The sequence below is a fragment of the Zootoca vivipara genome, chromosome 7, assembly GCF_963506605.1.
Source record: "Zootoca vivipara chromosome 7, rZooViv1.1, whole genome shotgun sequence".
Classification (NCBI taxonomy): domain Eukaryota; kingdom Metazoa; phylum Chordata; class Lepidosauria; order Squamata; family Lacertidae; genus Zootoca; species Zootoca vivipara.
Genome location: NC_083282.1, coordinates 80,202,554 through 80,230,243, shown reverse-complemented (window position 1 = coordinate 80,230,243; position 27,690 = coordinate 80,202,554). Strand labels below are relative to the sequence as shown.

Sequence of the window (27,690 nt, the reverse complement as noted above, 5' to 3'; positions counted from 1 at the left end):
CAAAGTGGGTCATATATCCAAGCTACAAAACACAGAACACTAGAATGGAATGGCTATATTTTTTTGTACACCGTAGTGTGCTAGATTTACATAGGTTAAATGGTACCCGACTCTCTAAATCTGTTCTCTGGGTGTTCTTTCAACTGTCTGGAGCACAATTGGGGAAGGTGCAGGATGCACACAGGTGTGTGTGTGGGAAGTCCCGTTGCACAAATGAAATTACTTGCGCCGACAAGATGGTTACTTAGAGCTACATTGGGCACAAGCCACAATCTCCAATTCACAGACTTAGGCTGGTTTCATAAACTGTGAAAGGTTCCGGAGTCGAATTCTGAAAGGTTGAATGAGCTAAGTATGTTTAGCTCGCGGAAGAAGGAAGAGGTGAGATGACTGCCATCTTCAGATATTGGAAGGACTGTCACTGCACCTCTCTTCAGCTGTGTTGACACATGAAGGGGGATCCTGAGGAGGAGCTTGCTAGTTCTGCCCCATCACTGATCCCGTGACCCTTAAACTTGTGAAGATTTTTGAAGTGGGGAACCCTCTCTACCCATGGAGGTTCCTCACATGATTTAGAACCCTTGATTTACAATGGGGGGGGGTTACCTGCCTGAAAAGAGCATTAGTAAATGTGCTGTATTAATCATATTCACAAATAAAAGAAAACAAAGCTTTAGAGACAAGAAGACAAACTTAGCATTTTCTTCAGTCTTCTTCCCCATCCAGCCTTCATGCAATGGAGATATATCTGCTCACCCTTTTGTGTCCTGTTTTTTATTTCTGTGGTGGCCATTATTCTCTCTCCTGTTTAGTTTTTAAATGCTGGATAAGATCAGTTTGTTTCCAGCCTGGAAGCCTACATTCATTTACCTGGGAGAAACCCCACTGAACTTAATGGGACTTACTTCTGAGTAGATATGTACAGGATTGGACTTTACTTGTATGCATTGATAGTCTTAAAATGTATATACTTATTGACTCAATGGTTTATTTGCAATTCTAATGGTTCATAAATATTAGTTTCCTCTGAATTGCTATATTTACAGCTATTCATTTGGTGTGTTATGAGCCACTTTGGGCACAATTTTGTGGGAAAGCGGCATATAAACAAACGGATTAATGATATCCTGGATTTGACAGCTCTTAGCTGCCCAGATTAAGCCTGTAAAATTGTCCAGCTGCTACTAACACTGTGGTATTTAGTGGTGTTTGTCTCATGACAAAATGTCTGCCCCTACTTGAGTGCTTCCGAGCAACTTCTTGGTTTATTGAAAGGCAGCTTGTAATGATTAATTGTTGGAGAGAATACTTTATTCTGGGCTGTTATTAATGTTGAGGCATTTGTTGCATCCTGCATTAATTTTCCTGTGGCGTGGTGTGATAAATCTGAAGCAGTAGTTTCAGTATAAAATAGTAATTTTAAACGCTGTGTACATATTTGCCGTGTCCAAATCTTTGGCAAACTGAAGCAAACATTAATTTGGGGGCAGGAGGTACACGGCGTCATATCGCGGTGGGAATATTTTCAAGGGCATGGTGAGCTGAGATTTAGAGCTGGATCATAGCATCCCACTACACAACTAGTTCAGCAGGACAAGTTGAAATTAATCCCCCAGGTCTGTTTCTGAGCATTTGGTGCTGATGTATATTCTGCTATTTTTCGTGACGTGAAAAGAAAAGTAGCAGGGAACAGTTGAGTGATCCAAACCTCATTCAAGAGCCATTATGTTTACGTTAAATCGAGGGAAGTCTCTTTTTCCTTCTTGTGGTCCGTTTTCACCCTCCCTTCCCCAGTTTCAGGTGTGGATTCAGCTTCCAACAGCCACAAACAAGCTTCACTGTGCTGTGCAGTGGCAAAGTGGTAGTCTGAGCTAAGACTGAAGAGCTCCCAGGAACAGGCTGCTGACCACTCTCTGTACTGCCCCGCAATTGTCATAGAATTATAGAATTGTAGAGTTGGAAGGGACCCCCGAGGGTCATCTAGTCCAATCGCCTGCAATGCAGGAATCGATGGAAGACTGTCTAGAAACGATGATGATACTGATAGTAACAATGATAGAGGGACAGATGCATCTCTGATCAGATGCAAGATTATTTTCTGAGTCATTTCGTAGTCAAATTCTAACCTACAGTGATCTTATGGAGGTTGTCTATTGAGCATTCAATAGCAATTGTGATCCCCGGTGCCGTTTCCCATTGCTTTCCATATCACACACATACAAAAAGCAGGTTTTGTTGTGCACAAAGGCCAAATCTACTTTAACTGTGCAACCTGAATTTGCCAGCATGTCTGTGACCAAATCCCACCCACAAAACAGGGAGTCTGAAAGTGAGACCCTAACCACGCCTATGTTTATTGAGTTATACATATGGGCATATGCAGTGTTCCCCACCCCCCAAAAATGAGTACTCTCATTTTGACAAAAAAATAATCACCATTTTTATTGTTCAGATTGGGAAAAATAAATCCAGTAAATGGACAAATGGACAAAGATTCACAAAATGTTTGGGTGTATGTGTACCCCTGCCCCCCCAAAAGCACTGGGCATATGGTGGAAGTTTTACAAACTTAACCTCATAAGTTTTCAAAGAAATTATTTCTTGTGATTTCCGCGTTTATTGCCATTGATACAGAGTTGGGCCCGGTCCATGATTTACAGTACGTATACATTGCTGCACTCTGTTTAACCCCAGATTACTCTGGCACCGAGCTGTTATGTTTATGGATTTCAAATTTATTGACATTTGACATCTGCATGGGCTTTCACCTGACCAACAGGAGCCTCTGCCGCCAGTGGGAATAATTGCAGAGGATTTCAACAGCCATGGGAACAGGGGGGGAAAGTCATTAAATCATATTGGAAAAACAATGTGCTCATACATTCTAGTCTTGCCAGTAAATCTCCCAGTTGAGGTCTGGACCACCTAGCGGGGATATTCAAAGGCGGCTGGGGGTGGAGTTGGGGGGGGGGACAGAGAGAATTAGAGATATGAATTAAAGTTAAAGTGAGCAACACAAACTCAGCACGGTGGGATCTTTGCTCTTCGAGTCCAAAAAAGACAAAACATGATGGGTCGACTTTATGGGAGCTAAATCCCCCACCAGATACACATGGCTTGATTTATAAGCACCATGAGGACAGGAACGTGAGTAGCACCAGATTATTCCATACAATTTGTATGTGGGAGGTGAAAGATACAGAAAACATATGGAACCTTTTTTAATTTCTTTTTTTCTTTTTATGCAGGCTGTGCTTTTACCCAAATTTTCACTATGCTAATTAATCGTGTTGAGACTCTCCCCCCCCCCCCGCTTTTATTCAGGCATGAAATACAGATTTGCAAACCTTTCACCCTAATCTTTTCTGGAATGTTCTGGGTTTATTTTAGCTTCTTTTGTTTAGATAATGAAACCGTAGACCCTGGAAGTATAGACAAGGTTTTGAAGAGAGCATTGGTCTCTCAGGCTGATGTGTCAGATCCTAACTAAAACAGAAACAATGCTTTCTGCACAATCTTCCCTCAGAAGCGAAATCCCGAGGAACGAGATGTTCCTTTCACTATACACGCTGAACTACAGGAGATCTGGGCTCTTTTGATGCTACGGACTTTGTTCATGAGCAGGTTCCCGAACGTTGCACACCATAGGAGCGACCATAGAGTCTTACAAGAAAAGCTACCATACCAAGCAAGCAAAGACATAATTTTCTAGCAGGCTGCTACAGTCTGAGGAAATATCATAAATAACAGAAAACAGTGAAAGAAACAGCAGCTCAACTAAAGCCTCTGAAAGACTAGAATTCCATAGATGGCATAGGCCCTCAAATATTGTCCCATCCCAAGGTCGCCCCTCTCACTTCTTCCATACTCTAACATCCTGCACTGAAAGAGAAGAATTGAAGGGGACTTGTGAAAGCACATTTGTATGTTCAGCCAAATGAGGTCCAGCGGTTCCCTCGCTGCGAGAAGTGAGGTTACGGGGAACCAGGCAGAGGGCCTTCTCGGTAGTGGCACCTGCCCTGTGGAATGCCCTCCCATCAGATGTCAAGGCAATAAGCAACTATCTTACTTTTAAAAGACACCTGAAAGCGGCCCTGTTTAGGGAAGTTTTTAATATTTGATGCTGTATTGTGTTTTTAATATTCGATTAATCCCTATCTATGCCATAGGTATGGGACCCAGGTGGCGCTGTGGGTTAAACTACAGAGTCTAGGGCTTGCTGATCAAAAGGTTGGCGGTTCGAATCCCTGCAACGGGGTGAGCTCCTGTTATTCGGTCCCAGCTCCTGCCAACCTAGCAGTTCGAAAGCACATCAAAGTGCAAGTAGATAAATAGGGACCGCTCCGGCGGGAAGGTAAACGGCGTTTCTGTGCGCTGCTCTGGTTCTCCAGAAGCAGCTTTGTCATGCTGGCCACATGACCCGGAAGTTGTCTGCGGACAAACACCGGCTCCCTTGGCCTATAGAGCGAGATGAGCGCCGCAACCCCAGAGTTGGACACGACTGGACCTGATGGTCAGGGGCCCCTTTACCTTTACCTTTATGGCATAGGAAAAGGTAAAGGGACCCCTGACCATTAGGTCCAGTCATGACTGACTCTGGGGTTGCGGCGCTCATCTCGCATTATTGGCCGAGGGAGCCGGCGTACAGCTCCGGGTCATGTGGCCAGCATGACAAAACCGCTTCTGGTGAACCAGAGCAGCGCACGGAAACGCTATTTACCTTCCCGCTGTAGTGGTACCTATTTATCTACTTGCACTTTGACATGCTTTCGAACTGCTAGGTGGGCAGGAGCTGGGACCGAGCAACGGGAGCTCAGATGGGCGGGGTATAAATAATAAATTATTATTATTATTGCAACCCCCCTTCAGACTTTCTCTGAATCAGGGGTGGAGCTGGTGAGGGTCCAAGCAGAGGGGTCACATTCCCTACTATGCATTTGTTGCAATGCCTGAATGGGACTTTATTTATATGAAAATGTACCATCGGCCTTCCGAGGAAGGGCCTCCACAAAGCAGTTTACAAAGTCTTCAGTGTTGTGGAAACTAAATCTTTCAGTGTGTGCATGTTGGGGAGGGGACCCCAAATGCTCTATCAAATAGGCTTCTTTTAAAAATGGTATGTGACCGGAGGAACCAGCATGATGTTCTTTTCGTACAATGTGGTGTACTAAAATGTGGTGCTCGACAAATACTGATGGACTCCAACTCCCATCAGCCCCAACCTGCATGGCCAGTGATGAGGGATGAAAGGAACTGTAGGCTAACTTCTGGAGGTTGGTGGTGCCTGCTTTAATAAGTGCACGAAATAAATCATGGACACTCACCAGCATTTTAGTGCAAATACCTCTTAATATGCATAGTTTTGTATGCAGTTTTGCCTAATACACACCTCTTCACAAGCCATTTCCTCTAATTTAATGCATTTGTATATGCTATTTTCACCAATGCATGCATTTTTTCTGCACGCTTTCCGTCAACATATGCATTTTTGTACATATAATTTGGCTGGACAACTACATTCCAAAATTGGGAGAAGTGCAACTGTGTTTCGGTTTGCATATTGGTTGGAAAAAATGTGGATTGGGTAGTTTCTCATGAAAATAGAAACAAAACTGAATTTGTTCCCCAGTGCTATATAGGGCAGAAGCCATCAGTTGTGATAAGAGGTGTCCAGCATTGTCTGTTTCACTCTTCAGTATCTTGTGATACCATTTTAGAAAGTTTGCAGCAAACCTTTGGAAATGTCAGGTGAACATCTTCCAGTTTTTCGCCCTTTAATGGTCTTCTTCATCATTACTCCTCAAAGACTGAGAACAACTGGTTGGAAATCAGCACATACCAAATTGGAAATTTCTGTCAGTCCCTTCCCCCGCCCCAGGATTGTCATTAATACCGGTATGTACAAATTCATATTAATAATGAAGAGTATTTCTTCGCAGAAGATGCTCTGTATCTCGGGGTGAGCAGCATAGCTGCCAAGTTTTCCCTTTTCTCGCGAGGAAGCCTATTCAGCATAAGGGAATTTCCCTTTAAAAAAGGGAGAACTTGGCAGCTATGGTAAGCAGGCAAGACAGCAGCTGCTACAGTTTCCTATTTCTTCTCATAAATCCATAGTAAGGCCACTTTCTCTCATAATGGAAACTTTTTTTCCGAAATGAAATGTGCATAAGCTCAACCCATCATTTTATTTTAATTGATTAACTCTCCGGCTTTTAAGTGATAAAACAATTAATTCCATAAGTACCTTCAAAATAGAGGAAACAAATAACGATAAGGACAATTTGCATCTATTTGCATAGGTACTAATGTATATGTATAGATGCAAATTTTTAATAGAAATAAATTTCACCCTAGTGGAGAAGACTATAACCAGGTATGTCTGCTCAGCTCAGATGCTAATTATAGATGGGCAACTTCAAAGGTTTCTCTTTTCATGGTCCAGTCTCTAAACAAGACTTGGACTGGATTGCTCATCAAACAGAGGATGTCTTCAAATGCACAGGGCAGGATTCAACTCAGCTGTTGCACAGGTGGAACGAGGTCTGCTTGCCAGGACTTTACGGAAAATTCACTGGGGGAGAATGAACTCCAAAGGGCATTTTTAAATTATGCAAAAATACCTGTCTAATCTTCATCTCAAATAATTAAATAAATGCCGCGAAACATGCATTTTAAGAGTTAATTATTGTCATTCAAAATCTAAATAAAAATGTCCAGAGCTGCAAAATATTTATTTTACAAAATCTGACTTGGGATAAATCTCTAGAACAGGCTGACGCCGTTTCCTGTCTCTGGTTGAGAGAATGTTGACAATGGCAGGCCGGTGATCATTCCATGGGAATTGCTCCCTGATAAGTATATGTAAAGGATTGCAGCCTGAATTTAAAATGTGCCCACTGGTCCAAAAAGATTGGTGACCCCCCTGTCTTAGCAGGACGTGGTTCTGCAGCTCTGTGGCAGCTAAGCTTTTGGGCATGCTGAGAAACTGAGGAATACGGTAATTCCGATTTGGCTTACCAGGGCATCGAAGCCAATCTCCAGTCTCCCCTCTTCCCCACACATGAGAGCCTGAAGCCTTGAACCTTCTTAAAGTGAGATATTTCTTTAAGTGACAAGGGTTACATGGGCACCAGTTTTGCTTAAAAAAGTGGTGGCAAATAACAGACCATAGAGCAAAGCACAAGCAGCATCTAAAGCTGGATTTAGTTTTTCCCAAATGAAAACCAGGGCCAATTCAATGGGCATGACCGGGATTAGGGGGGTTTCCCCTGGGGGAGAATGCATGAGGATGAGGGGGGGGTTTCCCCCTACACCCCTAAGTCTGCTCTGGAGGGTTAGTGGAAGATGAGGGGAAGTCCTTTTGCATGAGCAGAACTCATTCCATTTGCACACCCCACCGCAGAATTGTACCCCAACAGTCTTCCCCACTATGGAGAGAAGCACTATATTTCTCTTGAATTGATAGTAATTATTTCTAAATTTGCATATACAGTCATACCTTGGGTTACAGACGCTTCAGCTTGCGTCTTTTCAGGTTGCGTCCCGCGCTGAACCCGGAAGTATCTGAATGGGTTACTGCCGGGTTTCGGCACTCGTGCATGCACAGAATCACTAAATTCCGCTTTGCGCATGCGCAGAAGTGCCGAATCGCGACCCGTGCGTGCGCAGACGGGTTGCAAACGTGCCTCCTGCACGGATCACGTTCGCAGCCCGAGCGTCCACTGTATACCTATAAATTAACACCTGTAAATTTTATGCCATCCTAGTTAAGATTTTCATTATGCATTTACCTATTGACCCTGTGCTTAGTTGTGACTGCTTCCATAATCTTTTTTAAGCAGATGTTTATTGCTGCTAATGTCATATTTTGTGAGCTACTTTGGATGGAATCTCACGGGAATGCAGCATAAGAAGAAACAGATGATGCTAATGAGAAAGAAAAGCTATCTTTAAGGTTATTCCCCCCCCCCATAATTGTTTGGCACAGGTAGGATGGAAGCAAAACAAACAAACAAACAAACCCAACAACCACAAGCAAAAAACAAAATAAAACACAAGCAAGCATCCACATCACCATTCCCCAAGTAACTCAAAGTACAAGATGCTTTGGGTGGGTTCTGGAATGCGGATGTTTATCATTAGCCTGTGCTAGGAAGATGGCGTTTTAAAATGGTTATGACAAATGAGACCTGCACCATGATTTTGCAGCATGGAGTGCTTCCAGCCAACTCATGACACCCCCCCCCCCCCGGGGATGCTCCATTTCATTCCAATTTCCCCCTTTCCTAGATTTCTGCTTTATCTCCCCGGCCAGCCAGTATTCTGTACCTGCTGAGCAGAAGGCAGTCCTTATTGCTTGGACGTCATCCATCAGAATTGGGAGCCAAGGATTAAAGCAGCATCTACCCTGATATCAACCACATTACAACATACAGGTGAGGCCTTGTTGCTGCTGCCACGTCACTAAGGGAAACCTGGTTGGCATTGACCCGTGACAGGGTCTTTTCAGTGGTGGCTCCCCATTTGTCAAATGCCTTCCCTAGAGAGGTCTCCATCACTATTAATTTTTACGAGGACTCTCCAGTTACTGTCAAGTAAAAATGGGTACGGGGTTGCAGCATTAATGACCTTGTTAACTGATCAGAGCGCTGACCAGTTCATGATGTCTGCCCCAACTCACACAGATCATATTCCTGATCAAAATGGTCCCCTACCAATCTGCAATTTGTTGGGGGATATATGTGCTTGCATTTAAAATATACTAAACCCCTCTGCTCCACTTCTATCCTCCTCCACATAGGTCCTTCTGAAAAATGGACCACAGTAAATCATAAGAAATAATCTTATCAGCATCACACAAAAGAGCGGGGGGGAAATGCACATATATCTCTAATGCACTTGAAAGAAAAACATTAAAGCATATTTTTTTGCTCAATTAAAACGTTGTCCGGTTAAATATACGATTTCATACATTTCATACTTCACTCAAGGAGCTTTTGCATTCTGGGGAATGTCACTTGATCCTGAGCATGGTGTTTGTTGGCAGAAGTAATATGGGAAATGAAAGCTTGGGAGCTAGGCGGATGCCGCAGCCCTAGTGCTTTGCAATAACTGATGTAACTTGGACCTTACCTTTCAACTTCCTTCATTTTGTTACATCTGCCCAGCTGCTGCGGACCATCTGGAGGTGTAGTGTTTCACTTCCTTATCCCCCAGAGTCCCCCAGCCCTCTGCCAGCAGCGTCAGGGTTCAGGCAGAAAGCAAGCAGGGAACAGAAGCGTGCAAAGCTTAGAGCCAAGAACACACCCACACATCAGAGGGAGGGCTATGACATCAGCAGGTGGTGACAACATTTGCCAAGAGAAGTCAGCTCAGTGCTGTATCTTACAAGTGTATAGCCATGGGGGGTGGGGAGAGTTGTTGGGTTTGTTTTCCCAGGGGAGGCAAAAAAACCCCAAACCCGCTGGATTTATGTATCCTGGAAGCGATGTTTAGGTAACCATCCATTTTATATCTGGGTTTTTGTGTATTTTGCACTAAAGTCAGAGAAGGCGAAGACAATTTTGCAACGTGTTGTGTCTTAGAGTCGATCTGAACTGCCCTCAGCAGTGTGCAAAGTAGGATATAAATCTTTGTGCAAATAAATAATATGTTAAATATCGTCAAAGTTATGCAACCACAGTGAGATTTCCAGGTTTAAACGCTCCTTTTCGGCGTATAAAATCAAAACGGTTGGCCATGCGTAGTGCTCACTGAAGGAGAAGGTTGTGGTGTTTACTTATTTAAAAGGTTTTACTGAAATGGATCTCAGAAGAGCTTACGGATCAGTTAAAAATTCCCTGACTTAAGGTTTTCAGTTTAAAAGCCACAACACAAAAGGAAAAAAGGGGACAGGAAGGGGAGAAAGGGAAAAAAAAACTCAGGCAATTGCAGTGCTTGTTCCAACCACCTGGAATAGAAAACAGTTCAGGTTGCTTGGCCAGGGATCAAGGGTTAAGGGGAGTTGTATTCCAACAACCTGTGGGGGGCCACAGCTTTCATTCCCCACATTAAAGTGGGGATGCCTGTGAATCTTGTGATCCTTTAGAAACCACTGAACTAAGTTTCCCAGGTTCCACGCTACACTAGGCCTACCTTTTTCATGTTTAGAGGAAAACCATAGGTAGTGATCGGATAGCTGAATGAAACTTCTATGTTTTGATGCCCTGGTAAACCATGCTGATGCCATTCGGCGGAAGAATGACAAATTCAGAACCTGCTTGTAACTTTTCCGAAGACACCTGGCTAGCTGTTGTGGGAAGCAGAGAAGCCTGAAATCCATAGCTCCTTGTTCCAATCCAGGAGGGCTCTTACCTATTCCAAACGGCTGCATGCTCATTTCCTAGGAGGTTGGCAGGACGCAAGGACACATATTTTCCCTGGAGTGCCGAAAGCACCAAAGTCCATCTCTTCATAGGAGTGTTTTGGGAGCCATGACCATTTCTGAATTTGTGCATAAACTTATAACAGCGGAACTAGAATATTTTCATCTGACTAAACCTGTAGCCCTCCAGATGTTGCAGACCTCCAGCTACCATCATCCCCAGCCAACAGGGCCAACGGTTGGGGCTGTTGGGAGTCCAACAACAGACATTGGAAAAAGATTCTTGCATTGTAGGGGGTTGGACTAGATGACCCCCGTGGCCCCTTCCTCCTCTACAAGTCTGTGCATCTATGGTTCTAGCACCTGCAAGGCCATAGATTCTCCATCCCTGGTCCAAAGAAACGAGTATGGACTATTTTCTAAGGGTTATGGCCACCAGGTGGATGATACAAGGAAATGTGTCCAGATGGTCATAGCGCCACATAGTGAGGAAAGAACATTTGAGATGTACAAACCGTTTATGTCCCAGCCTAGATATGAAAAAAGTTCTCATAGCCCTATTGGTGACCATTATTGGCCCAAGCACTTTCCATGCATGTGATAACTGAATGTTATGCTACTGCATGAAAAACCAACATAAGGAGGTGATTTTTTGCCAGCCCCTATCAAGGGTCTGATGTAAGATTAGATGACAAAAGACAAGTGTGGAGTTCAAGTGTCTATTTTCTGAAGCATATGTCCGTCTTAAGGCTTTATAGACAGGCTCTCGTTCTCTAGTCTGCTGTTCACAGTCTTTTTCCTCCGTTTTTAAAAAAGTGATTTATTTTACAGTGTTAGTTATTGCCAAGGGCCCTGAGAACATCAGGGTTTCCCCAACTTGGGTCGCTGGCTGTTTCTAGACTACAGTTCCCATCATCCCTAACCACAGGTCCTGCTACCTAGGGATGATGGGAGTTGTAGTCCAACAACAGCTGGAAACCCAATTTTGAGAAAGATGGACAGTAATTTTCTTCTATTAAAAAACACTTTAAAAATAAATACATAAAGGCAGGAAGGGATTGAATGATCACAAGCTAAAGAGCAAGCGTGTCGTGCGTGGTGGTCATGGAGTTGTCAGGCTTGGATTGGAGACCCAGGTTCAAATCATCCCACAGCACTTTGACCCATTTACCAGTCAGTAGTAGTAGTAGTAGTAATAATAATAATAATAATAATTTATTATTTATACCCCGCCCATTTGGCTGGGTCTCCCCAGCCACTCTGGGCGGCTTACAACAGAAAAATGAAATAAAACAATTAAACATTAAAAGCCTCCCTAAACACGGCTGCCTTCAGATGTCTTCTAAAAATCTGGTAGCTGTTTTTCTCTTTGACATCTGATGGGAGGACGTTCCACAGGACAGGCGCCACCACCGAGAAGGCCCTCTGCCTGGTTCCCATCAACTTGGCTTCTTGTAACGAGGGAACCGTCAGAAGGCCCTCGGTACTGGACCTCAGTGTCCGGGCAGAACGATGGGGGTGGAGACGCTCCTTCAGGTATACTGGACCTACTTCATTGTTCCTGCAAGGGGACAATGACAATAAATATCTATTCTATTCTATTCTATTCTATTCTATTCTATTCTATTCTACTTCACAGAGTTGTTGTGACGGTAATATTGTTGGTGGTGGGTAAACATCTTTGGAGGAAAGGTGGGGTATAAGTGAAATGAATGAATGAATGAATGAATGGGGATTCTGCTTGTGTTCTATCCCTTCTCTCAGCTATGGGCAAGTTCTCAGCTTAATTTCAAACGGGGCTTGATTTGCAAACAGGCCACTGAGATATCACAAGTAGGTCAGTGGCAACAGGGTTTTTGTTGGTTGGTTTACTTATCAGATTTACATGGAAAGGGCAAATCTGAAATTGGGGCTGTCATGTGGATGCTGCATCTATTCCACAAGAAACACCTGCCCGGAAACACAAATTGTCCACTTTTAAAAACTGTTTGGGAAAAAAAATATATATGGAAAAGCAGGATAAATAATTTAATTCTCTGAGTGGGTGATCTAACTTGGGTTTTCCCCGACCTCCTATGGTCAGGAAACAATAACCCATGGACTTTCTTCTCCCTCATTGGACCATCCAGTCCAAATAGCTAAGCATCCTGTCTTCATTATACTGGGCATTTTCTGGTCCTTGTCAACAAATGACACTTTGTCATCACCCCTCAAGTTTGCACTGTCCAGTTCTGCCCTCACAATCAGCCTCAACACACACATGCTCTCCCAAAGGCGAGAGCGACACATTGAAGAACCCTGCCCGCCACAGCAAGAAATCCAACCAACCGAGAAGGGCCTACCTTTAAAAAAATAATATATATTTGGGTATACTTAACACACACGGTTATCTGCGCGTCCTATAGATCATTTAACAAATTGCTTTGCAATCCTTCCAGGGCGTGGTATAAATGACTGATTTAAAACCTCTGCATTGTTCAGGCCGCATTGTTCTTCATCAGGTTGAGTCATTTTTATGTGAAGTGTCAAGCTCTCCTAACAAATAACTGCTGCCAGACAAATCAAGTTCCTCATCTTAAAGCTATGGCTAAATAGTTTATAGCTTTAATCTGCTCACTGAGGTGTGCAGTCTATGACAGTAATTATAAATGCAAGGAGAAATTATAGCTGAATACTTTAACTGCATTAGGAGCCATTTGATGAACATTCATGATTGCCTGCTCATTTTCAACAATAGAGGGCACGTTAGTGTCAATGCATTAGAGATTTCCAGCACTGTTCGCCTCTTTCTTCCATTTACCACCGAATTGTCAGTTGTCTCCTATAAAGGGGGGGGGAGAGAAGCACCATAGAATCTTTAAACTTGATGGGTTTTAAAAAAGAGAAAAAGACAAAGGAGGAAACAGAAGGAAAAAACACCCCTGTTTATCATTATGCATCTCCCCCTCTTTTTCCTTTGTAGTATCCTTATTTTCAAAATTGATTCGTTTCAGAGAGCTGCCTGTTTACTTACCAAAGGCTTCAGGGGAAACGAAAACCACCACTCTGCTTCAAACAGTGCAGAACCTGAGCCAGGATTCAGTTTTGGAACCCCCCCCTCTTTTTTTTAACACTCTGGGCTGAGCTCCAGAATGTGTAGCAAGAGTGCATTGGAGCATGTGCAAAATGTTTTCCCTCTCCGCCAAGTCCGAGCTCATCTTCCCACCCACCCCCAACAACATAACACGGCGGGAATTTACTAGGACTGAGGGTTGTCTTGGTTGGAATCTCTCGCTCTGCGGCAGGCTCTAATATATTTCTTCTGCAAAAGTGAGCTCCCGGCCTCTTCTAAACTGACCATGTTGCAAATGAAAGAATGACAAAGAGATCTGGCAAATCAAATTAAGGATCTATCTAGGTCGGTATGCTTATTTCAACAGTGGCTGGCCAGATGTTTACAGAAGTGCTGTGCTGAAACTTCTTCTCCAATCTCTCAGAAGTTTTTCTTCTCCCATAAAAGTGTCCCCCCTCCCCCCACCTTTTCTTCTCTGGTTTAGCATTCCTTGATAATTTCAGTGGGTATTTTGTTGAGCTTACCCTATGTATCGTCAAGGGTGGTGTGTGTTTTCAGTACATCTCTCTCCAGCACTCTACAGTCTCCCCTGCTACCCATGTTTCCTCATCTGCAACCCCCCCCCCCAAAAAAACAGAACACCATGAGAGAATTTAACTCATGGCCATGGCATCTTCCTCTGGGCTTTACCTGAAGTGTCAGAAACCAGGAAGGCTGGCTACTGGTTCTCAGAAATGAGACTGCTTGCCCATTTTGTTTCAGAGGAAAGCCCTTTCTTTGACTTAAAAAAAAAAAGTTTGTACTGATTTCTTTAACAGTAAAAAAATACAGTCGTACCTTGGTTGCCGAACGCCTTGGAACTCGTACGTTTCGGCTCCCGAATGATCGAAAAATGGAAATGAGCTTCCTGCAGCCAATCAGAAGCTGTGCTTTGGTTTCCGAACGTTTTGGAAGTTGAACAGACTTCCAGAATGGATTCCGTTCGACTTCCAAGGTACGACTGTACTTCACAGGGCCGTCTTGAGCATATCTGGTGCCCTGGTGCGAAGATCCCTCCAGCGCCCCCCCCCGTTTTGCAGCGCAGCTGTCTGGCAGGCGCAGTGCGGTGCCCCCCTGGCGGCCCGGCACCCTGCACCACCCAGCCTTGCCGTAGGGCCGGCCCTGGTACTTCACTTTAAATAATAACAATGGACAGCTGTTAGGACTATGGAAGGCAGCCTCCCTGGTTCTCCACATTTCCAGGAAAAGCCCAGCCAAGAATGGCATGGGGTATTCTTGAAATGTGGGCAGCTGGGGAGGCTGGTGTTATTTGTGGAATGGAAGGTCACTGAAAACCTCTAAGGCAAGCACGCCAGAACTCTCTCGCCCAGCCCTTGAGAAATTCACCGGAAATTACTCTTCTCTTTCAATACTTTCTGATTGAAATGTATTTCCTCATTTGTTCGTTCATTCAGTTATCAAAGTATTTCTATACCACCATGTCTGAAAATATTAGGGCTGTGTACAATGCATGTATATACATACACACACCTGACCGCTTGGAGGAGCGCAGAGAGAAGAAAAGCCATGGTGCATCTGCAGCAACACAAATGGACACCTTCATCTGCCCCAGCTGCAACAAAACATGTCTCTCACGCAGTGGTCTCTACAGCCACAGCAGGTGCAGTAACTCTCCAACTGTTTGACTTTAGACCGGAAGGCACGCTCTTCTATTGTCTCCTGAAACAGATGGGTGCCAAAAAACAACTCTCTCTGTGTGTCTCTCTTTCATCTCTCTCTCTCTCACACACACACACCACACCACACCACTGTAAAACAGGCATTAAAATGAGTGGCTTCTGCATAGACCTGTGGCATGTTTGTTTTTTTAGTCCCAGAGATGCCTGAAAGGCAGGAGTGAAGATGATGGCCGAATCTCTGCTGGAAAAGTGTTCCATAGTATGGGACCAGTGACTCTAAATGCTCAGTTCCTAGCGGAGGTCAATCAGGCCTCTGTAATGTGGGGGACAAGAGAACTGGTAGAGAATGGTTGGGGGGCAAAAGCACAATAAATTTGTGGCCCAGCACTGGCTTCCAAGGAACAGGGAACAAAGGAGCAGCTCCCCCTAAGTTTTTGCTCTGCAAAACTGGAATTCAGAATTAAACTGCTCTGGAACCTGCACAAGATTCCACAACGTTTTCAAATAGCATCCTTCCCACCTACTAGCTGGCATTTGTCAGCCTCCATTTAATTCATCTGAAAACGTGGTTGTGTGCATGGTTCTGTTCTCCCTCATTTCATTCTCACAACAACCCTGTGAGGTAGGTTAGGCAGAGAAAAAAGTGACTGGCCCAAGGTCACCCAGAGAGCTTCGTGGCTGAGAGGCAGTTAGGAACCCTTGCATCCCAGGCCCTAGTCCAACACTTATCGCTACCTCTGAAATCTTTCCCCTGTCTAGAGAAGTGCCATGTTCCACAAACAGCAAAGCTATCTTTATTTGAATGTGTGCAGATGAATATCAGATTTCCAAATCCTTCCCTCCCACCTTGCAAAAACACTGTCTCCATGATACCTGATGTGTGGGAGTGTGTGTGTGTGTGCGCGCGCGCATAACTGCAAATTTACGTGATTTGAATAACAGGCCTTTCTGGTTTATACATAGTTTTCTCACAAGGTTGAAGCAAGGATTTTTCTATTAATGTAGAATTAGAAAAATAGATATTTAAAGCTAAGAATCTGAATGCTAAAAGGAACTCATTATACCAAACTTCTTTCCGATGTTTTATGGATGCGGGGAATAACATGACAAATTTGCAGATGGTTGAAATGAAAAGGGTGAGTTTTGGAAAGATTGTCTTAAATCCTTAAATCCAAGATAATGTTCTGTTATATTGCAAAATGCAAATACCACAGGAAGTGCAGGGAAAAGACAAAAGGAAGAAGGATATACAAGGGAAACACACACACGCACACATCCCTACATCAGATATTTTTTTCAATAATTAAGGGAATTTAGTAAAATCGCTATTCTACTATCTAGCAAAATATCTTTCACCACACACAGAGAAGCACTGGATTGTGTTTGTGAGGGGGGTAGGGGAAAATTGACAGTTTATATTATGAGATTTGCAAAATCTTTCAAACACAGGTTCAATCTGTTATTTTCATTTTCTGAAACAAAAATTTATGGGTGTAGCTTCAAAGTTTTTAAAGAACAGGTAATAGAAGAGCCTTCCCCAATTGTTAAAACCTTTTAAAAAGTCCTTAAAATTAACTTGCTATTTCTAAATATGTCAATATTCTAAAATGTTTGTATGTATAAATAAATAAATATGTGAGGCTTGTTACTGGTATTTTTGCTAGCATATTTAGCAAGAAAACTTAATTTTGCTATGGGATAGCAATAGTGCACACTCTCTTTTTAACAAACAAGCAAGATGTTCCGAATGACATCGGATTTACTTCCAGCTTTCAAGAAAAGATCAGGATCAAACTTTGCAGGGTTTTCCTTTAAGCACAGCTCTAAAAGGTTTAGTCAAGCTTTAGAGCTTAAAATAATACAGTAATAATAAAAAACATAATCTGTACAGTGTTAGTCAAAACAGCCCATCATTTCACACAATTTGTGCTTTCATGGCATACCAACTAAAATAGCAGTTCCATATAACCATTTGTTCATACTTTTACAGCCATTTAAATATTTCCTTCTAAAGTACCAAGGCACAGACTTCAAGAAGATATAAATACAAGTGTATCTGAAAAAAGTGTGCATGCACACGAAAGCTCATACCAATAACAAACTTAGTTGGTCTCTAAGGTGCTACTGGAAGGATTTTTTTTTTATAAATACAAATAGTTACCAATTTTTTAAAAAATAGCTAACTAACATCTGCCTGACTGCCTCCTTCCCCCACACTCATAAGTAGCAAAATTAGCTGGACTTGATAAAAAGCCTGATAAATTGTAGCATTTAAAATTAAAAATCCAGTCTTTTCCTATGCAGTTTCTCCAGAAATGTTATTCTGTATCTCTTAATCCAAAATGTTGACGAATATAACCTCTGTATAAAGTCTGAATGTTTGTTTTATGCACTAACCGCTGCATAAATTTAAGAGCAGAGGTGGAGGAGAAATTTGATTCGGTTCTCTTTTTAATAATGGTCCAAACGGCTTTGCATTCTCCAGAACAATACCAAGTGAACCGAGATGCTGTTATCCTTTGCCATTTGCACATACCTGGGTTTTGTGATGGCGTTCTCCAAACAAAAAATGCCTATGTAAGGGGAAACGTTATTGAAAACAATGTACAAAAATGCACTCTGTTAAAATGCTTAACAGTGAAGATATTTATATTAGGCAAAAACTGCGGGCGAATTTTCATGAAGACATATATGCTGCTGGAAATGTGACAAAATGAGACAAGCTGCAACTGTTTGTCCTTACTTGGGAGTAATCCATTGAATTCTGTGTGGCTTAATTCTGGAGTAAACAGACAGAGGGGCCAGACTGCTAGGCTTCCGTGTAAAGTGCACTTCTCAGGAGTTACCATCAAACAGAAATTAATATATCTCTAACACCCCCATACCCACACACTGAGCACATTACTCTATTTAGGATTGGTTGCAGTTGTGTTACTTAGCTGCTAAATTCCCGCATCAGAACCATGTTTTGCTGGTTATTTCCCTATATTCAAGCAGACGTCTTTTTTTTTTTTGCGGCAGAACCCGAATTATTTGCCAATGGGCAGGGCTTTTTTCCAACCAAAACTCAGTTTCGGCTCCTCTCAGGTAGATTCTATTGCCATTAGAAGAGAACAAGGGAGGCGTTCGTGGTGAGTTCCAGCACCTCTTTTTCTAGAAAAATAGCTCTGCCAATGTTCATAACACTAATAAACACAAACACTGTAAAAATAAAATAAATGAAATCTACCCTTGGGGAATGGGGAGAATACAGAAATATTTCCCCCATACTTTTCCATTTTTTTTAAAAAAAAAAATTATTATAAATTATGTGGAATTTCAAATTATGGACTAACAATAGGTACATATCAGTCCCTGTGAGTTGAAATAACAGGCCCAGATATCCTATTGCAGCAGCAGCAAGGTCTGCCAAACGACATGTCCGGAAATCTACTACAGTATTTAAAATGAATTCAATCAGAGTGTGTTTTCATTGCTTTTTTCATTGGCTTTTTTAATGACAGTGTTTTACAGGATAAGTGTCCAAAGCCAGCGTCATTACCTTTGTACTAAGGGGCCCTTGTGCATCTGTGCGCTGCAATTTGGATATTCTCAATAGCACTAGAACTGTAATCGTTCCACTTAGCCAAATCCTGAAGTCAGTTCCTTATTAAAAATGCTACACATTTATAGCATTGGAGCATGCCATTGCAATGGGGGAGCAGTTAGCATGCTTCTGTTTCTCGGTGAGTTGCCAGCTTATCGGCCCTGGCTCCTGTGCTTGTAATTGCAGGCAGGAAGAGTCTCACACCCCTGCTGTGACTTCTGCAAGGTCAAGCTGTTATTAAAGGGAAGAGGAGCAGGCCAGGGCATTTCGGAGCTGGTCAGCTGGCAACCCTGCAGATCAATGCCTACACAGTATGCATCACTGGCTGTGATTCTCGTGCCAACAGCTGTGAGTCTGAACAGACTTATCAAGGTCAGCTTGGGAAGCTGTGTTATCCTTGTGCTAAAATAGTGATACAGTCCACCATGGCAAGAAGCACTTCTTTAACGCTTTATTCTTTGCACCTCGTTTCCATGCAGATGTCTAAGTACTGTCATTCAGGAGCCTATTGCTCTTTCACTGTTGTAGGCCTGGGCTTGTATCCAGTGCCGGATTTACATACAGTGGCACCTCGTGTTGCGAAACTTCCAGGTTATGGAATCTTCGGGTTACGGCGGCGGCAAACCCGGAAGTGTATACTTCCGGGTTTCGCCGCTCGAGCATGCACAGAAAGGCTCTATTGTGCTGTGCGCTTGCGCAGAAACGGCGCCTCTAGTTACAAATTTTTCGGGGTGTGCACGGCACCCCAAAACGAATTAAATCCATAGCCAGAGGTACCACTGTATAAGCTAAACAAGCTATAGCTTAGGGTCCCACTCTCTTGGCCCCCCCCCCAAAAATAAAAGGAACAACTGGGTGTACATTTCCAAAATATAAATTAAAAAACAAATAAAATAAAACCTACATACAGCAGCAGTGTTTTGTGTTGTGTTGGCTCCTATGATGTAAGCAATGGGCCTCGCCTGCTAGCCTGCTCCCTAAAATATCACTGGTTTGCTCATTTCTATATATAGGGTGCCTACATTCTGCATGTGCAAATGGTTTTAGATACCTATTAGGTTCATAAATCACCATATTGCATATATCCAACACACACAAAACAGCGACAATTTGTTGTTGACAAAGGACAGCTGGGCATATAAAGGCCCCCGTTACCTTCAGTAGCTTAGGGCTTTGTCAAACCTAAATCCGGCCCTGCTTGTATCAGAACTCTAATTCACAGATGAGTGAAGCACATCTTTGGGGCAAATGGTTCTCCCATCAAGGATGTTTCCAGACAGGTAAATATTGAGGGATTGGTGCTCCTCGTGCAAACAAGCTCTTTTTTTTGCAGCATCCATATGACGACATCACCATCAAAATACTACCCCCTTTCTGGAGGAAATCTGGTTTGTAAGAAGACTCCCTATTGCCCGCAACCATTTGCAGTATCTGAACGACCAATTTGCAAATTAAACACCTCAACAGTATCCCCCCACATTGATTCCAGTGTAAGAATAAGCCTACTTCATGTGCATATCTTTCTTTGCAGATATGAATCGGATTGCTCATTGAAATGAAGAGAGAGCCCCTGAACCACAGAAGCGCCTTCTTCTCATAAGAATATGCCTCAATCTTGGGGTTGGGATGATTGCACCATGAATTCCATTCAAAAGATGTAATACATACAGACGTTGTGCTGGCTTTTATACCGTTGACGTGTTACCTCTGTAAGGCAAGTTTCACAACTAATTGCATATATGTAGCAGGGCAAAAACTCATTCAAAATATCCAAATATCTATATACGTATTTGTTCCCAGACGACAGAAATTCTTCGTAGAGCACTCACCCAGTCCTGCTGAATGCAAGTCCTTCAGAGTTTAGGCTGCAATCCTATACTCCTAGGATTGTGCTGTTAGAGTTGCAATCTTCAGCACACCTAAAGGTAAAGGTACCCCTGACCGTTAGGTCCAGTCGCGGACGATTCTGGGGTTGTGAGCTCATCTCGCTCTATAGGCCGAGGGAGCTTCCAGGTCATGCGGCCAGCAGGACTAAGCCGCTTCTGGCGAACCAGCAGTGCACGGAAATGCTGTTTACCTTCCTGCCGGAGCGGCACCTGTTTATCTACTTGCACTTTGACGTGCTTTCGAACTGCTAGGTGGGCAGGAGCTGGGAACCGAGCAACGGGAGCTCACCCTGTCTCGGGGATTCGAACCGCCGACCTTCTGATTGGCAAGCCTTAGGCTCTGTGGTTTAGACCACAGCACCACCCGTGTCCCTTTCAGCATACCTGCTAGGAAGTAAATCCCCCTTCATCTCAATGAAATGTTCCTCTGCCGCAACAGTTTATTTGGGCTATCAGATGCTCGTTACTAATTTAAAAATGTAAGATGTCAGGTTTTGGAGTGAAGCAGGCTTTATTTATTATGCATCAGACTAATAGTATATTCATAAATGCTAGATGTAAGTGTATTCTTGAATTATTTGCCCCCTGTTTAGGGATTGAAAACGAGCAGCTCGCTACAAATGGGTCTGTGTCTTTTCTCTCTCCTTCTTAAAAAGAAAAGACAACTATAAAACGGTTCTAGAAACAACGGGAGCTGTGTGGTGCTTCAATTCATGCATGACGTGGGGTTCTAACAGCAGCTCCTTGAAAGGAAGGGAGACTGCATTGCAAGCATATGAGACCACAGCAGTATAAGCAGGGCATGTTCAATTCAAGTCAATATGGGGCTCTGTTCGTTTCTCTAATATAGTGTGCACTATATTGAGCAGGGTGTGCGTAATGCTATGCGCTAAGCAACCTGTATCTGATTACAAAGGAAAGGACTGCGTAAATATTCAAAAGGGCAGTTAAGACTAGCCAGAATAATTAAAGAGTGAGACTTCTACATACGTTTATATGTGACAAAAGGAATTTATTGTTACACAAATGAATCTATGATGCCATATGTTTATCTAGAATAATGACTACATAACCAATGTTATCTCCCCGCCGCCGCCCCATTTTTTTCTTTTGGAATACAGGATTTCAGTGTATTGTATAGACTTTGGTCTACTCAACCGTTGAGTGTTACCTTCTGGCTGCAGAGCATTCACGTTTTGAACAGGAAGAGGAACATAGAAGACAAATAGCCAGTACACATGGGGTTGGCAGAGGGTGGGCCCGCAACTGCACCTTGGGGTCTAGGCAACCCTTACTTGCATCTAGGGTGATCAGATGCAAAAAAGGGACAAGGTTCTTGCACCTTTAATAGTAGAGAAGGAGGAGGAGGAATTTCAGCAGGTATGTAAGTTGCACGACAAATTAAACCTGTTGCCATTCTCTCCCTTACACAACCATTAAGAAAGCAGAGTTCCTGTCCCCTTTTGCATCTTCCCCGGGGTTCTCAGGCTCTTAATCAGCACACAGATTCGGCATGCAGGAGCTATTATAGCAAGGTAAGCTTGGACACTGACACCTAAGTAAAGCCCCATGGGATGCTCCATAGAAGTGGTGAGAGGGCAAGTGTGACATGCATCTCCTCTCCCTGTGCTTCCTGGTGCTGGGCAAAGAAAGGGGATGGAATGCACGTCTCCCTTTAGAACAGAGGGGCCCCTCTAGATGTTGCTGGACTACAACTCTATCATCGCTGGCCATTGGCTATGCATAAGCGGGAGGATGAGAGCTGGAGCCCAGCAATCCTGAAGGGCTGCAGGTTCCCCATCCTCGCTTCAGGATGACCCCAGAAGTGTGGGGAGATGAAATGCAAGTGTCTCGTTTTTACCATTTTTAAATTTTAACTTCAGACATAGAAAAGTAGTATAAAACTTTATAAATAGGATAAGGAACTCCTGCTTCCCATCTCTCATGCCTCTTTGGACTATCTGATGTGGATTTCAAGCCTACCTTGCCTTTCTGCCTGCTTGTTGTGGTGTTGGGAATCCTCACTGAGCTCCTTTCCCCCAAATAAGGCTGCTTGGATGTAGGTCGATTTTTTTTTGTATCTTTACAACCTTTGGGAGCTCACTTGCAGAGAGTCCCTTTACAAGAGAGTATGATCCCTTGGCGTCTGGTAAGCCATAGGACCACGTGAAGCTGCCTTGTGATGAATTGGACCATTGTTCCATCTAACCCCAGTACTCATGGAGACTATACAGTGATTGAACATGGTATGCACCCAACGACTGTGCTTTGGACATTCCTCCTTACATTGCATCAGAACAAATAAGGAGGTTGTTGGAGGTCTTACTGGGCAGAAGGTTTACAGACTGGGATTGCTAGCCTGTTGTCCCCCAGATGTTGTTGGACTCCAGCTCCCATCAGTCTCAGCAGGCACGGTCAATGGTTGGGGTGATGGGAGTTGACGTTGAGCGACATCTTGGGGGGGGGGTGTCACAGGTTAGCTTCCTCTGATTTAGACACTGTTTTCAAAAAAAACCCAGCCTGATGCACAATCAAATGGGCAGTGTAGGGAGAAGCAGTGAAAGAGGTCCTTGAAACCATAAGGAAATAATAATCAAATGTGGCAACCCATGTCTGAAACGACACTGAAAACACATGACAACGCCATCCTAGTTGCTGTGACTCCCACTCCTCTTTGCAGATTATGGGACAAAAGGGTGACACAGATGCTTAAAATATTACAAGCAAATACAATTTCAATAGAAGCCATTAGAGTGAAGTGTTCGTCATGCTTTGCTTTTCAAATGCAAGATTAATGGACTGGATAGCTAAGTGGGAACATAGTGTCAACAGCAAATGAGGTTGCCAGTTTTTTTCTTGGCAGAGGTTCCTGTGCCTTTAACAACAACATGGCTGAGCAAAATGCAAAAAAGCAAAGTTTTCCCCAACATGGAAGCAGCTGCACCTCTTAAATTTATCCCATCATGCAGCAGTTACAGGCAGAGGAGCCAACGTCCAGAAAGAAATGGGCATCCTGGAAAACACAATTGTTTTAAGAAAGCAGAAGTGCTTTGAGAGCCTTTTTTGATAAACATAATATTAAAACTCATTTTGCAGTTAAGGCGTGCATACCTTAGGAGTTATTCTTCATCCACTTCCGCTACAAACTGTGAATGGTGTTCTGGCGACTTGCTGTGTGTTTTGCTTAGATGAAGTTTTACTGCGTGTTTGCTCACAAATGTCCGAGAGCACAACTTACATTTGAACTTAGAGTCTGTGTCCTCTTCTCCAGCTATTGTTTCAGGAGACCTTTGAACTGAAATTCTGGAGATTTCTTGTTCTACCTTGGTTTGCTGCTCCACAGCCAGCTTGTTCATGTCTTTCATTTGGAAACCTAGATGGGATTCTAAATGGTTGATGTACGTTGACGGGGTTCTAAACTGAGATGCACAGTCACTGCAATAAAAGATGGGGTGCCCTTTATCCATGTTTTTCAGAAATTTTGTCCCTCCAGTTTTTCTGAGTTGGTACTTGACATTTGCCAACCAATGGCTGATCGTAGTCATGGACAGTCCAGTAAATTTGGAAATCTGCATGCGTTCTTGGGGACCCAAGTCTGACAATAAATATTTACCTTCGGAAGTTTGGAAAAGGCTGGAAGCAAACTGAGCTTGCAAAATGAGGAGATGCTGAGGATTCCAGTTGGATTGCCTTCCCTTTCTTTTGTGCAACGTGGAGACTTCTGTTGAGACATCTTCAAAACGTCGGACATCCATTTCCAGTTTCATCGATGGTATTCTGGACGAGGCAGCAGGTTTTGGCGTCGTAGCTTTGGGGAGAACTTTGACCATGTCCGCAATGTCAGACAGGGCGTGTTTCTGAGGTGGGGAAGTGCAAGATTGTGCTTGGACAGACTCTCCCTTCTTGCTTTTAGATTTGGTCAGGTCTATTGGCTGATCGCTGTTTTCGAACACATAATGCCTGGATGTAACGGTTGCAGGTTTCGTTGGCGCTGGGGTGGGAGACAGAACTGGCTTCTCCATCATGTTTAAATTAGGTTTGTGGAACATAGAGGCTGAACTTGAACTGGGGCTGGTGTTGGACTGAGGTCTCAAAGGCTCATTGGCTTTGCCCAAGTGGTTATTCAGCACAGACTGCAGAGCGCTCAGAGGGTTTAGACAAGGCAGCTCAGAGGAGTGGTTGGAAGTAGTGCAGCCATTGGTAAGAGCTGGTGGCGCTGAATCCTTTGCATTTGCTTTGTCTTTCTCCTCCTCTTCTTTGGCCTTGTCCTCTTCTTTCGAAGGACTTGGCTCTGGCTTTTTAGGCTCTACATACACTTCAACCTGAGGGGGAGAGTGACCTTCATTTTGACAGGCAGGGGGCGCATCCACAGCTTTGTTGCCCTCTTTAACATGGTCCTTTTGTGCTTCCTTTTTGATGTCTCCTTCCTTCTTCACTTGAGGGCATTGGGCCATGTTAGTTGAGATAGGAACCAGAGGCATTACTTTCCATTTTGGAGCAATAGGCCTCAGCTTATTCGTGACCGTTGGCCTAACTTGCAACACCTGGGACCCCACTGGTAAGGAAGGCTTTGCTCCTTCTGAAAGCTGATAAGCTGCATGGATACTAGGATACGCACTCCAGCTGGGTGCTCCGTTTTGAGCTTTATTGATGGCAGTGGTGACCGTGTTTTCCAAAGACTTCAAAATGTCTCCACCACCTTTGGAAGCATCTTCCAGATCTTCCTCCCGAAGATACTGGTATTTTATCGTAGGATCCAGCGGTTTCTGAAGAGTATCTTCATAGTCTTCGTTCTTCACCGCTTTCTCGTCTTTGATCACTTCCTCCGATTTATTTTGCTTCCTTTCTTTCTTCAGCTCCGAAGCAGGAGCTGCGGAATCCGTCGATGCATTACTGGAGGGCTTCACGTGCAGACCATCGCCACCAGCCGGTGCTTCGGAAAGCGACTGCATCTTCTCCACAGCCAGCGGATCCAAAACAAGCTGCTTTCCTTTCTTAGAGGCCGAGCTTGTGACTTTCAAGAAGTGGCCCGTCACCATCATGTGTGTGGTGAGCTGCTGCAATGTGTCGTGCGAGCTCCCGCATTCCATGCACTTGAGGATCTGTGATTTGCACGCCTCGAACTGCCACGTGTAGCTGGCTCCGTTTTGGTAGCCATAGCGGTTGTTCGAGGACAGCTGCAGGTTCGCATTCTTCTGGGAAGAAAAGGTGTCTGCAAACGACCCCGTGGTTGAGTCTGGAGAACAAGGCCTGTTGACATCGAACACACGTTTTTTAGCTGGAGTTACCATTTTGGAAGAAATGGTAGGCACCGGCTCCTTCAAAGGCACTTTTTGGTAGTGTTTTGTTTTTATCATATGGACGCTTAGATCTTGAAGGGAATCGAAGGAGTCGCCGCAGAACATGCATTTCAGGACTTTCTGGGCATCTTCCTTATCCATGTCCTGAAAGGCCCTTTTCCGGGGCTTGGAGTAGCTGGCAGGCCTGTGCTTGTCTTTTTTATGGTTGTCATCTTGATAATGACCACTTTCGTTCATGTGGACAGTCAGCTCCACCAGGGTGTCGTAGGCAGCGCTACATTGCCTGCACCGAAACCTACTGGCGCCGGTGAATACGGTCCCGCACATTTTGCTGCTTTGCCTGTAGAGCTGGACGGAGCTGAAAAGGTTTGGTTTGGAGACAGGCCGCGCTGGTAAGCTCTGCTGCAGGCTCTTGGTCAGTGCGTCTTGGTGCCAATCAAAGTCACTTTTGCTTGCCCCGTTCCTGTTGTCGCAGCCCCTCTTATCTGAGCTGGACAGCTTGAGTCCGAGTCCTAGACCTGTCCAGTAAGAATCTGAAAGGATGTTGGCGTATACCGCTGTCATTTTATCCATGCAGCTGTGTGCTTCGCTGGGAGGTTTGGGGTGGACATTGGCTTTGGGGTCTTGCGGCTCTCTAGAACAAAGGCTTTTAATATCCGCCACCTGGTCGCTCGCATCACTTAACAGGGATTCGTTTTCAACATCCTGATTAGAGATATGACTTACTGGAGAGTTCTGGTAGCTAAAGCCACCTTTTGGATCGGGGCCTGCATCATGCTCTTCATCTGTGCCAGGGTCATTGCTGCCCTGAAGACGAGCTGTCGAGTTGCTCTCGTCATCATCCTCTTCCTCCTCTTTTACGTCTTCCTCCTCTTTTGAATCATCATCTTGGACGTAACCTGAAAAGGAACGTCGATACATGAAACATCAGCTTAAGCAAGAACACTGCAGAAAATCAGGACATGGGAAGTCACCCAAAAATGTTTAATTTGAAATGGAATAATTGTCTCTTTTAATTGTATTATGATTTGGTATTGTATTAATGTGGCTCATATTGGATTATTATTAATGAAAAATTAATAAAAATTATTATTAAAAAAAGAACACTGCGTATTCATTTCTCTAGTTCTGGCATTTGCTTTTCCCTACTGGATTTGGGTTTAACCTTCTGCTTTATGGACTGTTAGCGCAAGGAGTGAAAAAGCTGGCAAAGCTTGTTGGTTTTTATTGGCAGATGATCATAATTCTTTGTAACTTCTAGAGATTTTGAGTTAATAATTTTCCTGTTGCAACAGTATAGCTCTAACCACCCCTTAATGGAACAGTTAGAAAATTAATATGTGAGATCATTTTAAGACCCATTAAAATGATGTCCTCAAGTGGCTATCAACCCGCTCCAGAAAATGACAACTGGCCAAGGAAAAGAGGTAGTCTCTGATTTTCTTGTTTCTATGGGTTATGTAAAGGTAAAACAATGTTATGCCATTTGATGATCTTAATAAAACATTTCAAGATGCTCAGAAAAAACTTACTGAGGAGGAAGTCTACCTATATTTGTGTTACTAAATGTACATAACATAGAAACATGTGTGACATGCATTATCTATTAATCCTTATTAAAATATGTTGAAAACATTCCCAAATGGGTAAACTAGAATAATATTTTCTATGCCAGTGTACAGATTTTCTTATTCTCTCTTTTTTAAAACCTTGTACCGCCAATAATCTATTTTAACATCACAGCCCATAATCCAAATAAAGGGATTCTGACATTTTTATGCAGACAGCGTAAAGTTTCTGATCAATTCATAGAGATAAAAATTT

The 27,690-nt window shown here is 43.5% G+C and overlaps 1 protein-coding gene across 3 annotated transcripts in view; it reads right to left on the bottom strand.

Moving 5' to 3' along the window:
* TSHZ2 (teashirt zinc finger homeobox 2) overlaps positions 1-27,690 on the bottom strand; it is a 338,895-nt gene that overhangs the window by 85,318 nt on the left and 225,887 nt on the right. Inside the window, exons 2-3 of one of the 3 annotated variants that reach the window (XM_035122647.2) lie at positions 23,678-26,765; positions 7,421-13,184 (exon numbers count right to left, since the gene is read on the bottom strand). In XM_035122647.2, the coding sequence (XP_034978538.2) occupies positions 23,686-26,765 (3,080 nt within the window). In that variant the 3' untranslated portion in view covers positions 7,421-13,184; positions 23,678-23,685. Of the gene's footprint in view, positions 1-7,420; positions 13,185-18,051; positions 26,766-27,690 lie in introns of those variants that run through there. The other 2 variants (XM_060277314.1, XM_035122646.2) reach the window with 2 other exon arrangements.